Below are 15,277 nucleotides of genomic sequence, written 5' to 3' on the forward strand. Positions count from 1 at the left end.
GTGTGGGGTCTCCCCAGAACCTCCCCAAAGTGTGGTCCTACGCAGAACCCCCCCAAGCCTTGTGTCCCCCCCCCCCAAGCCATGGGTTCCCCAGGACCCCCACGTCCCTACAAGCGTGGGTCTCCCCCAGGACCTCCCCAAAGTGCGGATCCCACCCAGGACCCCCAAAAACCTTGGGTCCCCCCAGGGCCCCCCCCCCCAAAGTGTGGGGTCCCCCAAGAACCCCCCCACGCCTTGGGTCCCCCAGAGACCCCCTCAAAGTGCGGCTCCCCCCAGGACCCCCCAAGCCCTGTGTCCCCCCCAGAGCCCCCCCATTTTCCGGGTCCCCCCCCAGCCACGGCCCCCCGCCGGGTGGCACTGCCCTTTGTCACACGGCGCCTTTTGTCCCCAGGCACCAGGCACCCGCCTGGCACCGCTCCCCGCGTCCCCCCCCCCCCCGCGTCACACAGCCCACGCTCGGCTCCGCAGCACCGCGTTTATGGGGCCGCTGCATCTGGGGGGGCCCCCAGGCGGGGGGGGGGGGGGGAGCCTATGTGGGGATGACGCCCGAGGCCAGGAGGATGATGAGGATGAGGATGACGGCGCCCAGCAGCCCGAGGATGAGGAGCAGCTTCGTGTTCTTCCACCAGTACTTGCGCGCCATCTTCTGCGACGTCGTCTTGAAGTGCTCCGACTGCGGGAACGGGGGGGGCTCAGGGGGGGCGCCGGAGGGACCCCGCTGCCGCCACGGGGACCCCGCACCCACCTGGGGACCCCACAGCTGAAACCTCTCAGGGAGCCGGTGTCCCCTTGGGGACCTGGTGCCCCACTTCTAAGGACCCCCTGGGGACGCAGTGTCCCACATCTGGGACCCCTTGGGGACCCGGTGTCACCTTGGGGACCCAATGTCCCACATCTGGGACCCCTAGAGGACCTGGTGACCCACATCTAAGGACCTCTTGGGGACCTAGTGTCCCACATCTGGGCCCCCTTGGGGACCCGGTTTCACCTTGGGGGCCTGGTGCCCCACATCTAAGGACCTCTTGGGGACCCGGTGTCACCCTGGGGACCCGATGTCCCACATCTAATGACCCCTGGGGACCCGGTGTCACCTTAGGGATCCGATGCCCCAATTCTAAGGACCCCTTGGGGACCTGTTGCCCCACACCCAAAGACCCCCCGGGGACCTGGTATCACCTTGGGGACCCGGTCCCACACATTTAGGGATCCCATGGGGACCCAGTGCTACCTTGAGGACCTCATGTCCCACATCTGGGGACCTGGTGTCACCTTGGGGACCCGGTGCCCCACATATGGAACCCCTTGGAGACCTGGTGTCACCTTGGGGACCTGGTGCCACCTTGGGGACCTGGACCCCTGGGGACGCAGTGCCACTCCGCGGGTACCCCAGGTCCCACAAGCCCATCCCCACCTGGGGTCCCGGTGCCACCCTGGGGACCACGTGGCCAAAACAGGGACCTCGGAACCCCCCCCCAACCCTGCTCCTCACGGCCGTGTGTCCCCGCGATGTCCCCAGTGTCCCCGCAGTGTCCCCGCACCGTGGCCTCCAGGTCCTCGGTCTTGTTGCGGAGGTGCTCGAGGTTCTCGCCCCGCGCCAGGATGCGCTCCACGTTCTGGCTCATGATGCTCTTCACGCCCTCCACCTCCCGCTGCAGGTCCCGCACCCGCTCGCTGCCCCCCGGGGCGTCCGCCTGCGCCCGGCACCGCCTCGGTGGGTGGGGGGCACCCCCCCGGGTGCCCCGTGCCCACCCCACAGAGCCCCCGAGGAGCCTCCCCAGCACCCGTGGGTGCTCACAGAGGCCCCCAAGAAGCTGGAGCTGCCCCACGCCCACCCCAAGCGCCCCCCAGCACCCCACAGGGGCTCTGAACATCCCCAGGCACCCCACAAGCTCCCCATAACCCCTTGGGCACCCAATAGGGGCCCCATATACCCCCCTCCAAGCACCCACAGGTGGCCCGTAACCCCTCCAAGGACCCACAGGTACCTCATAACCCCCCATAGGTCCCCCATATACCCCCTGAAGCACCCATAGGTGTCCCATAACCCCTTCACAGGCACCCCATACATCCCCTCAGGCATTCATAGGTGGCACTCAAGTGCACATAGGCACCCCATATAGTCACCCAAGCACACATAGGTGCCCCCCAAGCACCCATAGGTGCCCCATATGCCACCCCAAACACCCTATAGGCATAACATATAACCCCCAAGCACCCATAGGTGCCTCATAACCTCCCCAAGCACCCCATAGGCACCCCATATACCCCCCTCCAAGCACCCACAGGTACCTCATAACCCCCATAGGCACCCCATATACCCCTGCAAGCACCCATAGGTGCTCTATAACCCCCACAGGTACCCCCCAGTCACCCATAGCACCCCCCATACAGCCCCACAAGCACCCATAGGTGCCCTATAGTCCCCCCATACATCCCCCATGCCCCCACAGGCGCCCTATAGCCCCCCCATACGTCCCCCCACGCGCCCACAGGTACCCCTCGAGCACCCATAGGTGCCCTACAGCCCCCCCCTACACCCCCCAAGCCCCCATAGGTGCCCCCCAAGCCCCCATAGACACCCCAACCCCCCCCCAAGCGCCCCTAGGCACCCCAACCCCCCCCCAGGCACCCCATAGGGCCCCCAGCTCCGCCCCCCCCGCGGCAGCCGCAGCCCAACGGCCCCGGGGCACTTCCCCATTTCCCCATTTCCTGGTCCCGGTGCCGGTCCCGTCCCGCCCCCGCTCACCATGGCCGCAGCCGCTGCCCGGCCCCGCTCCCGGTCCCGTTCCCGCCCGGGGCTTCCGGGAGCGGCGGCGGCGGCACCGCCCGGGGCAGGGGCGGGGGCAGGGGGCGGGGTCACGATGGGGTCAGGGGGCGGGGCCAAGGGGCGGGGCCAGACCCGGTGGGCGGGGCCAAGTCTCGGTGGGCGGGGTCGGGGAACCCCGCGGGGTCGCCGTGGGGTGAGGGGGGCGGGGAAAGCGGGAGGGGTCAAGGGTCAGAGGTCACGGAGGGGGGGCAGGGGGCGGGGGGGTTGAGTGGGGGGCAGGGGGCGTGGGGTCAGAGGTCACGGGGCTGGGGGAGGGGCCGCAGGGGGGCAGCGAGCGGGGGTGGGGGAGGGGAGGGGGAGGGGAGGGTCGGTGACCTCAGCGAGGTCAGAGGTCAGGGGGCGGGGCCGGGCATCGCCCCCCCCCCCCACCCCCGCTCCCCGGCAGCCGTTGGCCGCCGGGCGGTGCCGTGGCGGTGACGTGGCGAGGGGGCGGGCACCCGGCCATGGCGGCGGCGGCGGCGATGGGTGCGGGCACCGGGTGCCACCGGGAGGGCGGCGGGGACCCGCCGCGCCCCCTGCCCCCCTGACCTCTGACCTCCGACCTCTGCCCCTCCAGGCCCAGCCCGGCGGCGGCGAGCGGGACGCGGGGCGGAGGAAACGGCGGCGGCGACACCGGCACCGGAGGAGCCCCCGGTGCCTTGCGGGGCCCCCCCCGGTGGGCGCCCCCCGGGCCGTGCCCGGCGCCTGCTGGGCTTCGAGCCGCGGGAGCTGGCGAGCTGGGGGCGCCTCGTGCGGCTGCTGCACCGCCCCCGCGACCCCGCCGCGCTCGGGGCCTTCCGGGCCGCCTTCGGTGAGCGGCGGTGACACCGGGGCACCGGGAGCGGGACCCCGCCGCCGCGGCCCCCGGTGGCTCACGGTGTCCCCGCCGCGCCCCCCCCCCCCCCCAGGGCTGCTGATGGCGCTGGACGTGCCGCAGGAGCGGGGCCTGGCGCGGCTGGACCACCGGTACCTGGACGGGCTGGAGGTGTGCCGCTTCCCCCTGCTGCCCGGCCTGCGGCCGCTGCCGCTCAACTGGATGTACCTGGTGTACGGCGTCATGCTGCTGGGTACGGGGACACGGGGACACGGGGACACGGGGACAGGGACGGGGGGACGGGGAGAGCAGGATGGGGGGACAGGGGCATAGGGCACGGGGACAGCAGGACGTGGGGCATGGGGACACGGAGACAGCAGGATGAGGGGACGGGGACACGGGGATAGCAGGACTTAGGGCCGTGGGGACAGGGACGTCAGGACATGGGGCATGGGGACACGGGGACAGCAGGACAAGGGGATGGGGACATGGGGACAGCAGAACATAGGGACGTGGGGACAGGGACAGCAGGAGGCAGGGGCATAGGGCACGGGGACATCAGGACGTGGGGCATGGGTACATGGGGACAGCAGAACGAGGGGACGGGGACACGGGGACAGCAGGACATAGGGATTTGGGGACAGGGGCAGCAGGAGGCAATGGCAAAGGGCATGGGGACAAGGACATCCAGATATGGGACATGGGGCATGGGGACACAGGGACAACAGGACACAGGGACACAGAAATCTGGAGGCAGGGACACAGGGCATGGGGACACAGGGACATCAGGACACAGGGGTGGGGACAGGAGGATGCATGGACATGGGGACAAAAGGGCATGGGGATGTGGGGGTGGGGACAGCAGGACACAGCGATGTGGAGGCACAGGGACAGAGGGGCATGGGGACGCGGACATGGGGACACAGGGACATCAGGACTTGGGGGGATATAGGGACATGGGGATGGGCACATCAGGACACAGGGACATCAGGATGTGGGGACATGGGGACACAGGGACATGGATCAGGGTGGGATGGAGACAAGTACGGGGCACACGGGGATGGCCATGTTGGGGACAGGGACGTGGGGACACCGGGACACGGTGACAGCTGGGTGGCACTGGGCACAGTGCACATGTGGGTGGCCACCATGATGGGGACAGGGGAACAACGGGGACAGGGGAACAATGGGGACAGGGGGACAATGGGGACAAGGACACGGGGACACGGGGCTGGGTGCCACAGGACCCCATGGGGAGCGGGTGCTGGGACAGGATGGGGCCAGACGCCGGGGCAGCGAAGGGGATGGGGGGTGGCAGGGGGTGACAGCGGGTGACAGCGGGTGACGACAGGCGCGCTGGGCATCATGGCGGGGTTTTGCTACCGGCTGAGCACCCTGGCCTTCCTGGGGCCCTACTGGTACCTGCTGCTGCTGGACAAGACGACGTGGAACAACCACTCGTACCTCTACGGGCTGCTGGCCTTCCAGCTGGCCCTGGTGGGCGCCGACCGCTACTGGTGGGCACGGGGACACAGGGACGCCTGGGGACATGGGGGGGGGGGGTGGGGGGGGGGAATGACGCTGTGCGGTCGGGTAAGGGGGATAAGGGGTGGGGGTGCTGGGGTGGGTGGTCGGGGAGGGTGCGGGGTGCCGGGGGGGGTGGGTAATGGGTGCGGGTCACCTGGGGGTGGCACTGGCCTCGGTGTCCCCAGGGGGGTGGGATGGGCTCTGGTGTCCCCCTGGGACATCAGGGTCCCTGTGGTTAAGGGGCCCTAAGGGGTGACACAAACCCCGGTGTCCCTGTGGTTCCTCATAGCTCAGGGTCCCCCCGGGATGACACAAACCCCGGTGTCCCCATGGCTCAGGGTACCCTAACGGGTGACACAAACCCTGGTGTCCCCATGGTTGTTCCCTGTGGCTCGGGGTCCCCCCCATGGTGTCACAAGCCCTGGTGTCCCCATGGTTCCTCATGGCTCGGGGTCCCCCCAAGGGGCACAAGCCCTGGTGTCCCTGTGGCGGTGTCCCCTGCCCCCCACACCCCCCCCAGCGCCGTGTCCCCCCCCCCCCCCCCCAGGTCCATCGATGGGCTCCTGCGCCCGCAGAAGCGCAACGCCCACGTGCCCCTGTGGAACTACACCCTGCTGCGCGCCCAGGTGGGTGCTGGGGACACACAGGTGACAGGGGGACATCCCCGCGTGTGCCACCCCCCCCCGTCCTCACCGCCCCCCCCCCCAACCCCCTGCAGATCTTCATCGTCTACTTCATCGCGGGGCTGAAGAAGCTGGACGCCGACTGGGTGGGCGGCTACTCCATGAGCTCCCTGGGGCGCCACTGGCTCTTCGCGCCCTTTCGGTGAGCGGGGGGCTCCGGGGGGGCTCCGGGGGGGCGGGGGGTGATGACGGTGACAATGACGGTGATGCGGCAGGCTGGTGCTGTCGGAGGAGATGACCAGCCTGCTGGTGGTGCACGGCGGGGGGCTGGCGCTCGACCTCTCCGCCGGCTTCTTGCTCTTCTTCGACGCCACGCGGCCGCTCGCCCTCGTCTTCGTCACCTACTTCCACTGCATGAACTCGCAGCTCTTCAGCATCGGTGAGGGGGGGGGGGGGCAGCACCCCGGGGACGGGCTGGGGGGGCTCGGGGGGGCCCTAATAACGTGTCCCGTCGCCCCCCCAGGCATGTTCTCCTACACCATGCTGGCCAGCAGCGGGCTCTTCTGCGACGCCAGCTGGCCCCGGCGCCTCTGCGCCCGCTGCCCGCGGTGGCTCCGGGGGGGGCTGCCCAGCACCGAGCCCCCCCAGCGCAGCCCCGATTGTCACTACGGGGAGGGGGGAGCCGGGGGGGCGCGGGGGGGGCTTCGTCCCCGGCAGCACCTGGCGGCCGCCTTCACGCTGCTCTACGTGGCGGAGCAGCTCTTCCTGCCCTACTCCCACTTCATCACCCAGGTGGGGGCGATTTGGGGGCATTTTGGGGGGTTTTGGTGAAGGGGGGGGTGGGGGGGCGATGTGGGGGGGCATTGCTTGGGGGGGCGTTGCACACGAGGGTGATGCTGGGCTGGTGGGGGGGGGGATGTGGGGTTGGGGACACTGGTGGGGGTATGGGGACACTGGTGGGGGTATGGGGACACTGGTGGGGGTTGTAGGGACACCGCTGGGGGTTGTAGGGACACCGCTGGGGGTATGGGGACACTGGTGTGGGGGAAAATAGGGGCACATGGTCACTGCTGGGGGGTTTGGGGACACAGCTGGGGGGCACGTAGGGGTATAGGGACACTGCTGAGCGGCATGGGGACACTGGTGGGGGGCACGTAGGGGTATAGGGACACTGGTGGGGGCACTGGGGTACTGGTGGGAGGCACGTACGGGCGTGGGGACAGCTGGGGATATGGGGACACTGGTGGGGGTCACAGGGGTGTGGGGACATTTCTTGGGGGCACATAGGGGGAGAGGGACAATGCTGGGGGGGCACATGTGGGTACGGGGACACCACTGGGGGTCCCGTCCTTGTCACCACGGGGCGGGCAGGACACCGACCCCTGCCGCCGCCCTGCCAGGGCTACAACAACTGGACCAACGGGCTGTACGGCTACTCGTGGGACATGATGGTGCACTCGCGCTTCCACCAGCACGTCAAGATCACATACCGCGACGGGCTCACCGGGGAGGTGGGCTACCTCAAGCCGGGGGTGAGCGGGGGGGGCAGGGGTGGGGGAAAGGGGGGGGCAGGGGGGCCCAGCCGGTGATATTTTTTTGGGGGGGGTCCCCCGAGAAGGTGTTCACGCAGAGCCGGCGCTGGAAGGACCACGCGGACATGCTGAAGCAGTACTCGACGTGCCTCAGCGCCATCCTGCCACGCTACAACATCTCCCAGCCCCAGATCTACTTCGACATCTGGGTCTCCATCAACGACCGCTTCCAGCAGAGGTGGGGGGGCTGGGGTTTTGGGGGGGGGGGGGGGCGGGGGGCTTTGTGGGGTCCGGGGGGGGCTCTGACAGCGCCGTGCCGCAGGCTGGTGGACCCGCGGGTGGACCTGGTGCGCGCCGAGTGGTCCCCGTGGCACCGCACGCCCTGGCTGCTGCCGCTGCTGCTGGAGCTGTCGCCGTGGCGCGAGCGGCTGCAGGAGCTGGAGAGCGGCCTGGACGGACACACGGACGTCGTCTTCATCGCCGACTTCCCCGGTGAGGGCGCGGGGAGCGGGGCTGGGAGCTCGCCAGGCCCCCCCCCAGCCCCTACATAATTCGCTGTCGGGTGCAGGCTTGCACTTGGAGAACTTCGTCAGCGAGGATTTGGGCAACACCAGCCTGCGGGTGCTGCGGGGAGAGGTGCTGGTGGAGCTGGTGGAGCAGCGCCGCAACCACAGCCTGCGGGAGGGCGAGGGGCTGCAGGTGAGTGGGGGGAGGTCGGGGGGGTCCTGGGGGGGCTGACGGCCCCATGCCGTCCCCCCCCTGCGGAAGGTGCCCCCTGGGGAGTACCACAAGGTGCACACGGTGTCGCCGGAGCCCTCCTGCTACATGTACACCTACGTCAACACCACGGCGCTGGCGCTGGAGAAGAACCTGACGCGGCTGCAGGAGCTGCGAGAGCGGGTGCAGAACGGCACAGGTGAGTCCTGGCCCCCCAAAACCCGGGGTGGGGAGCCCCCCAAGTCCTCACAGACCCCACAACTGAGCCCCACCCCCCCCAAACCAGGATGGGGAGCCCCCCAAATCCTCACAGACCCTGATCCTGAGCCCCGCGACCCCCAAATTCCTACACCACCCCAAGACTGAGCCCCACGTCCCCCAAACCTGGGGTGGGGAGCCCCCCAAATCCCCACATGCACCCCAAAGCTGAGCCCCACGCCCCCTGCAGAGACGGAGCCGCTGCCCCCCGAGCTGCGGCCCATCCTGGGGGAGCCGCTGGCGGCGGGGGCCCCGACGGACCCGGTGGTGGCGGCGTTCCTGCGGCGGCAGCGGCGCCTGGAGGAGCTGGGGCGGCGGCGGGAGGCCAGCCTCGGCCAGCGCCTCCACCGCTTCCTCCGCAGGAAGTACTACCTCTTCCGGCGCAGGTGAGCCCCCAAATCTGCTTTTTTGGCGTTTTTTTTGTTGCACCCCCCCCCTCAATTGGTACCTTTGCGCTCCCCGCAGCGCGCTGATGACCCTCATCTCCCTGCGCAACCTGGCGCTGGGCCGGCCGCCCCTGGAGCAGCTGGCGCAGGAGGTGGCCTTCGCCAACTGGCGCGGCGAGGAAGAGGAGGGCGCACGGCCCGAGGGCGAGGGGCAGGCGCCCCCCGAGCTCTGAGCGCCCCCAATAAAGTCTCTTTTTTTTTAAACCCACCCCACGCACACGCTTTTTTCCCTTTGCTTCCCCCCCCAGGCAGAGGCTGAGGCAGGGAGGTAGAACCTAGCAGTTTTATTGAGTCGGTTTTCGTGTCGGTTTTTTTTTTTTTTGGAATCAGTGAAATTGAAACAAACGTAATAAAACCTCCAGAAAAATATTAAGAGGAAAAAAAAAAAAAGAGAGAGAAAAAGAGAGAAAGCCCCCACCACCACCACCCCCACCCCACTGAGGCAGGTGCTGGGGCGCGGGCCCCGGGGCGGGCAGGTAAACAAGCCGGCTTCTCTGTACCACACCGGCCAAATGCGCCGCGCTCCCGGGGACAGCCACCTCAGGCTGCCTGCCCCCATCCATCTCCCCCAGGACGACCCAATCCCCTCCTTTTTCACCCCGTTTCGGAGGCTGCTGCGGCCTCCCGGGGTGGGGGAAAGGCGGGGTCGGGGTGCGGGGGGGGCTTTCAGGAAAATCAAGAGCTGCCGTCTGAGCCCGGGGGCTTCTCTGTACTCACGCCCCACGCCTCAGCACACAATAAATACACCACTAGAAAAAACGTTCAAGTATGAAGGGCCGATTCCCCCCCCTTTCCCCCCCCAAAAAGCTCGGCCGAGCCCCCCCAGCGCAGAGCTCGGGCGGGAGGAGGGGGTTGTGCAGTTGTGGGTTCAACTTCAGCTTTCTTATAAAGAAAAAAAAAAGAAAGGAAAGAAAGAAAGAAAAAGGTTTCCTCTGGTACCAAACCCGCATGTGGGACGGGGGTGGGCTCGGCTTTAACGCCTGCCCCCCCCCAGCCCCGTGTCACGTACGTCCTCCGAGAGGGGAAGAGAGAAAGAGGTGGGAGCAGAGAGGTTAAAATCCGGTTAAGAACAAAACCAGCACCAGCGAGGTCCCGGCGGGACCCGGGGAAGCCCCCGCGGGACAGCGAGAGTTTGGGGGGCACCGTCTCGGAGCTCAGACGTCACGAGATTAAAAAGAAGCCAAGGGGGGGGGGGTGCACAGCAGCCGTGGGGCGGGCAGGGGGCTCGCCCCCGCGCGCCGGGGGGGGCCCGGGGAGAGGCACGAGGCCACGAGGCCGCGTGTGGTCCCCACGCAACCGAAATCCTGGCGACAGACAGCGGTGGGCGAGAGCAGAGGGAGGACAGGAGAGCTGAGGGCAGAGGAGCTCTTTCCCCCAGAGCCTGAAAGCTTCTCTGTAGCCTACGCCAACAGGAGTGGGGAAAAAAGCCTAACACTTGTTATTTTTTAGTACTTTAGCTTTTTGGGAACTTCCCAGGGGAAACTGTCCCTACCAAAGTGGCCATAGGCTGCAGTCCTCTGATAAATGGGCTTCTTCAGATCCAGATCCCTGGAATATACAAGTCCCGCGCTCAGTGAGAGGGTCCAGGCACCGCCACGCTCACACCTCCCTGCCTGCGGGGCCGGGCGCCGCCTGCCCTGTCCTGCTCCCCCTGCCCGGGGCGGTTGCAGCTTCCCCGGCCGCCCCCAACAAGGCGGAGAAGCTGCAAGCGCGCGGCGCTCAGCTGCCGGCGGATACTTACCCCTCAGCAGCACCCGGTCCGCCCGAAAAAGCACTTATCTTCCGGCTTAAGCGGCTCGTGTCCCAGCCCAAAGGCTGCTCCTGGCCTTTACCTCGGCCGTTTTCCAGGTGCGGAAGAGGCGGCGCCGACGGCCAGCGGCGGCACGAGGCGGTGCCCGCAGGCGGCTGGCTCCGGCCGGGTGCAATTCTGCTCGGGCACCCGCGGCCGCGCCGCTCGGAGCCGCTCGGAGGGGACCGCGCGCGCTTGGCGCCTGCCACCCGCCCGCCGCCCCCCCGCCCGCCCCCGCGGCGCGCTCCGCCCGCGCGTTACCTGACGATCACCCCGGGGCGGAGGTCGAAGTTCTTCTTGACGATCTCCAGCAGCTCCCGCTCGCTCTTCTGGGACGTGCCGTAGTGGAAGATGGAGATGGAGAGCGGGTGGGACACGCCGATGGCGTAGGAGACCTGAGGAGGGAGGGGGACACAAAGGGATGGGAGGGAATCAAGGCACCGGCAGCACGAGGAGCATTCCCCGGGGAACGGGGCCGTGGCGGCACCCACCTGCACCAGCACCCTGCGGCACAGCCCGGCCTTGATCAGGGACTTGGCCACCCAGCGCGCGGCGTAGGCGGCCGAGCGGTCCACCTTGGTGTAGTCCTTCCCGGAGAAGGCGCCGCCGCCGTGGGCCCCCCAGCCCCCGTAGGTGTCCACGATGATCTTGCGGCCGGTGAGGCCGGCGTCACCCTGCAGGGAGGGAGGGCGTCGTCACCGGCACACGGTGCCGCACCGGCGGGGCGCCAGGCCCCTGGGACGCCGCCGTACCTGGGGGCCGCCGATGACGAAGCGGCCGCTGGGCTGCAGGTGGTAGATGGTGTCGTCGTCCAGGTACTTGGCCGGCACCACGGCCTTGATCACCTTCTCCTTCAGGGCGTCGCGCATCTCGTCCAGGCACACCTCCTCGTCGTGCTGCACCGAGATGACGATGGTGTGCACGCGGATGGGGATGACGGCGCCGCGGTCCTGCATGTACTGAACCGTCACCTGCGAGGAGATGCCGGAGCCTCAGGGGGACGCGGAGGAGCAGCCCCGAGGGTCCCCGGCGAGGCAGCTCCAACGGGGCCGGCCGCAGCAGTGCCTTCGTAGGGCCCTGACCTGCGTCTTGGAGTCAGGGCGCAGCCAGGGCAGGGTGCCGTTGCGCCGCAGCTCAGCCAGCTTCGCGTTCAGCTTGTGGGCCAGCACAATGGTGAGGGGCATGCACTCCTCCGTCTCGTCCGTGGCGTACCCGAACATCAGGCCCTGCGGGAGAGGCGTGCTCCAGCTCGGCGCCCCCCGGCTCAGCGCGGGCGGCGGGAGGCGGCCCCGAGCCTCACCTGGTCGCCGGCCCCGATGTCCTCCTCGCTGCGGTCCAGGTGGACGCCCTGCGCGATGTCCGGGGACTGCTGCTCCAGGGCCACCAGCACGTTGCACGTCTTGTAGTCGAAGCCTGAGGAGGGAAAAGCATTTGAGCGGGGCCGCCGGCACCGCTGGCCGCGAGGGAGCGGCCCCAGCACGCACCTTTGGAGGAGTCGTCGTAGCCGATGTGCCGGATCGTGTCCCGAACCACCTTCTGGTAGTCCACGACGGCTCGGGAGGTGATCTCGCCCGCCAGCAGGATCATCCCCGTCTTCGCAACCGTTTCTGCAGGGAAAGGAAGAGGAAGGGAGGGGAGGGGAGGTCAGCCCTAGCCCCGGCCCTGCCCGCCCCGCGCCGCCTCCCCGGGCGGGCACCGACTCACCACAGGCCACCTTGGCGTCGGGGTCCTGCTTGAGGTGGGCGTCCAGCACGGCATCGCTGATCTGGTCACAGATCTTATCTAGGGAGAAGGCACGGGGCCGTCAGCGCGGCGCGGCCCTTCCTTCCGCAGCTTCCACAGTAAGCTGCCAGCGCGAGCCGCTGCGCTGCCCGAGCCGGGCACGGGCCTCCCATTAAGCCGGCGAACACAGCGTTCTCCTTGTCCCCGCTGCGGGTTATTAGCGTGGAATTTCAGGCATTTGCCCATTAAACCCTCGGAGCTCGAGTTACATTTGGGTCAGGGCTTAGGTTCAGCCACCTACGGCACCGCTGAGAGGGAAATGGCACCGTGGGGCCAGGCAGCACCGCCCTGGCTGCCCTAATCCTGCCCCGCGGGCTGCTCTCAATGGGTTCTTTGGTGCCTGCGGCTGCCCCCATGTGTGCCCAGCCTGGGAAATGGGGTCCCACCAGCAGCCCAGCCCCCCCCAGCACCCAGGATGCTTTACTCGGGGCTAGGAGCCCCCCCCTTTATTGCAGGGCGTCGGACGGGCCCCACAGCAAGCAGACAGCTTCACCGTCCTTGGCGGCGACCTTTCGGGGCGGATTTAGGAGAGGAGGAGAGGCCAGCGCCGCGCCGCAGCGGGGAGGGGGGCTGCAGGAGGCTCCCCTCGCCCCTGCCCGGGGTGAAAGGGCAGCGGGACGGACCTTCAACCCGCGGGGCGATAAGAGGGGCACGCCGTGCCTCGTGCCCGCCTTGCTTCATCGCCTCTCCTGCCCCGCCGCCGGCACGTGACGGCCCCCGCAGCTCCGGTGCCGGGCGGGGGAAGGAGCACGAGGGCGGCCGCGGGGAGGGGGGGGGGGGAAGAGCTGGGGGCTGGAAAACGATGACAACGGGATTCGGTTGGGGGGGGGGGCAGAGCTGCTGGAGGCTGCTCCCGAGCGTGTGCCCAAAAACGGAGGGCACTGGAGCCGGGGGCAGCCCGGGAGGATGCCGAAGGGCCGAGAACGGGGTGGGGAGCACATCCCGGGGGGGGGACACACCGGTGTCCGCCCGGTGCTCAGGGCGGCCCGGAAGCTGCTTAGTCACGGCGGTGACTCACGGCCGGGCCCCCCCCCCCCCCCGGCGGCATCACCCCGAGGGCGGGCACGGAGCCCCCACCGGGGGGGGGACCACAAAACCTCCCCCCCCCCCCTTTTTTCTCACCCGCCCCCCCGCCCTCCCCACGCGGGAACCACGTGCGCGCCGGGCCCGCAATGCGGCGCGCGCCGCCCCGCCACTGCGCGCGCGCCCGGTGGCGTCATCGCCTCCCCCCTCCCCTCCCCGAGCCGGCCGCGCGCGCGACCCCCCCCCCTTTTATCCTCCTCCTCCTCCTCCTCCTCCTCCCCCCCTCCCCTCGCTGAAGCGGCCTCGCGCCTGCGCGCTGCCCGCCTCGGCCCGGCCGGGCCCGCACCTGGGTGCCCCTCGCCCACGGACTCGGAGGTGAAGAGGAAGGTGCCCTCCTCGATGAACACCTCGTGGAAGCCGTTGAGCTGCCCGTTCATGGCGGCGGGGAGGCGGGCGGGCGGAGAGCAGAGCGCGGGGCGGAGCCGGCGGGCGGAGCGAGGGCGAGCAGCTTCGGCGGCCGCGGCGGACTGAGCAGGGCGCCCGCCGCCCCGCCTCTATTTATATCCTCCTCGCCCCGCCCCTCCCGGCGGCGCCGGCCAATGGCGTGCGCAGCGCGCGCCGCGGGGCGGGGAGGCGGGACCACGAGGGGCGGGCGGGGGGGGGCGGGTTACGTAACGCCGAGCGCTGCCCTCGGCGGTGCCGCTCCTCCGAGCAGCCCGCGGGGAAGCGAGCCGTTAGCTCAGTGTGTAACGCGGCCGGGGCGCCCCTCCGTGCCCTCGCCCCGCGGCGGAGCGGGCACCGAGCGGCTCCCCCCGGCTCGCTTCCCCCCCCGCCCGGCCACATGGACCCGCCCGCTGTGCCCGGCGGCGGGAGGCGCGGCGGGCGCATGCGCACGGCCGGGAAGGGAGGGGGAAGGGGAAAAGGGCAGCGCACGCGCAGTGCGGCGGCGGCGGGCGGGCGGCGAGGACGGCCCTTCCCGGGCGCCGCCATCTTGCGCGCCTGAGGCGCCGCCATTGTGCGGCCCGCGGCGCCCCGCCGGTGCTCCACCCCCCCCCAGGGCCCCCCCGCCTCACCGGGGCCTCGCCCCCCCGCCCTCGCGACCCGTCCCCGCCCGCCCCGGTTACCCCCCCCCCCCTCCCCCGCCGTAGGCCCGGCGCCTCCCGCCGCCATCTTGTGCCGGGCGCGGGGGCCGCCTGACGCAACGGGCCGCGGGGGTTGCAGCGCTGGGGCCTGCCCCGCACCCGCCGCCGCCGCCCGGCCCTGCCCCGCGGCCAGGTGTGGGCCCGGCGCTGCCTCCCCGGCGCCAGCACGGCCACGGGGCGGGCCCGTGGTGTGGGGTCAGGACAGACGGACGGGGCGGGTCAGACGGATGGACAGCGGGGTGCGTGGGGGGAGCTGCTCGAGCAGGACAGACGGACACCTGCGGACCCCCCCCCCCAAGGTGGATGGAGAGCAGGGGCTTGCCTGCTCAGGACAGACAGACGGCCAGGACCCCTGTACAAGACAGACGGACACCTGGGACCCACGCTCTCAGGACAGATGGACACCAGGAGCCCCTCACAAGACGGATGGACGCCTGGGATCCGTGCCCAGGACAGAAGGACACCAGGAACCTGCCCACACAAGAGGGATGGACACCAGGGACCCCCCCCATCCAAGACAGACATCCAGGGCAGACAGATACCTGGCACCCACATGCTCCAGGTAGATGGACACCCAGAATCCCAGGACAGACGGACAGATCTCCGAGATAGATACACACCCATGCTTTGCACGCCCAGGACAGATGCCCGAGATAGATGCACACCCACGATTCACGTGCCCAGGACAGCCAGCCAGCCAGCCCGCAGACACCCAGTTCAGGTGGGATCCCCACACCCAGGACAGACGGACAGCCAGGACCCACACACCTGGGACAGATAGCGACCAGGACAGACGGACACACCCCAGCGCCCTACAC

The 15,277-nt window shown here is 69.6% G+C and overlaps 3 protein-coding genes across 3 annotated transcripts in view; 1 reads left to right on the forward strand and 2 right to left on the reverse strand.

Annotated features, from left to right (window-relative positions):
- Nucleotides 1–461: 461 nt before the first annotated feature.
- VAMP8 (vesicle associated membrane protein 8) overlaps nucleotides 462–15,277 on the reverse strand; it is a 500,499-nt gene continuing 485,683 nt past the window's right edge. Inside the window, exons 2-4 of the mRNA XM_083812107.1 lie at nucleotides 2,747–2,777; nucleotides 1,539–1,691; nucleotides 462–673 (exon numbers count right to left, since the gene is read on the reverse strand). Of these exons, the coding sequence (XP_083668233.1) occupies nucleotides 530–673; nucleotides 1,539–1,691; nucleotides 2,747–2,749 (300 nt within the window). The 5' untranslated portion in view covers nucleotides 2,750–2,777 and the 3' untranslated portion in view covers nucleotides 462–529. The remainder of the gene's footprint in view (nucleotides 674–1,538; nucleotides 1,692–2,746; nucleotides 2,778–15,277) is intronic.
- On the forward strand, nucleotides 3,192–8,931 carry GGCX (gamma-glutamyl carboxylase). Its single transcript, XM_083812090.1, has 15 exons — nucleotides 3,192–3,292; nucleotides 3,384–3,617; nucleotides 3,715–3,873; nucleotides 4,972–5,137; nucleotides 5,695–5,773; nucleotides 5,866–5,972; nucleotides 6,046–6,209; nucleotides 6,294–6,562; nucleotides 7,171–7,302; nucleotides 7,389–7,540; nucleotides 7,625–7,794; nucleotides 7,871–8,001; nucleotides 8,071–8,218; nucleotides 8,468–8,663; nucleotides 8,743–8,931. Exons 1-15 carry the CDS (start codon nucleotides 3,271–3,273, stop codon nucleotides 8,894–8,896), a joined length of 2,283 nt encoding a protein of 760 aa, XP_083668216.1. The 5' UTR covers nucleotides 3,192–3,270; the 3' UTR covers nucleotides 8,897–8,931.
- On the reverse strand, nucleotides 8,993–13,857 carry MAT2A (methionine adenosyltransferase 2A). Its single transcript, XM_083812101.1, has 9 exons — nucleotides 13,664–13,857; nucleotides 12,217–12,294; nucleotides 11,997–12,119; nucleotides 11,813–11,925; nucleotides 11,595–11,738; nucleotides 11,265–11,483; nucleotides 11,004–11,186; nucleotides 10,774–10,907; nucleotides 8,993–10,271 (listed from the first exon to the last, which is right to left on the reverse strand). The coding sequence occupies exons 1-9, from the start codon at nucleotides 13,752–13,754 to the stop codon at nucleotides 10,169–10,171; spliced, it is 1,188 nt and encodes a 395-aa protein (XP_083668227.1). The 5' UTR covers nucleotides 13,755–13,857; the 3' UTR covers nucleotides 8,993–10,168.

The sequence above is a fragment of the Anser anser genome, assembly GCF_964211835.1.
Source record: "Anser anser genome assembly, chromosome: 26".
NCBI lineage: Eukaryota > Metazoa > Chordata > Aves > Anseriformes > Anatidae > Anser > Anser anser.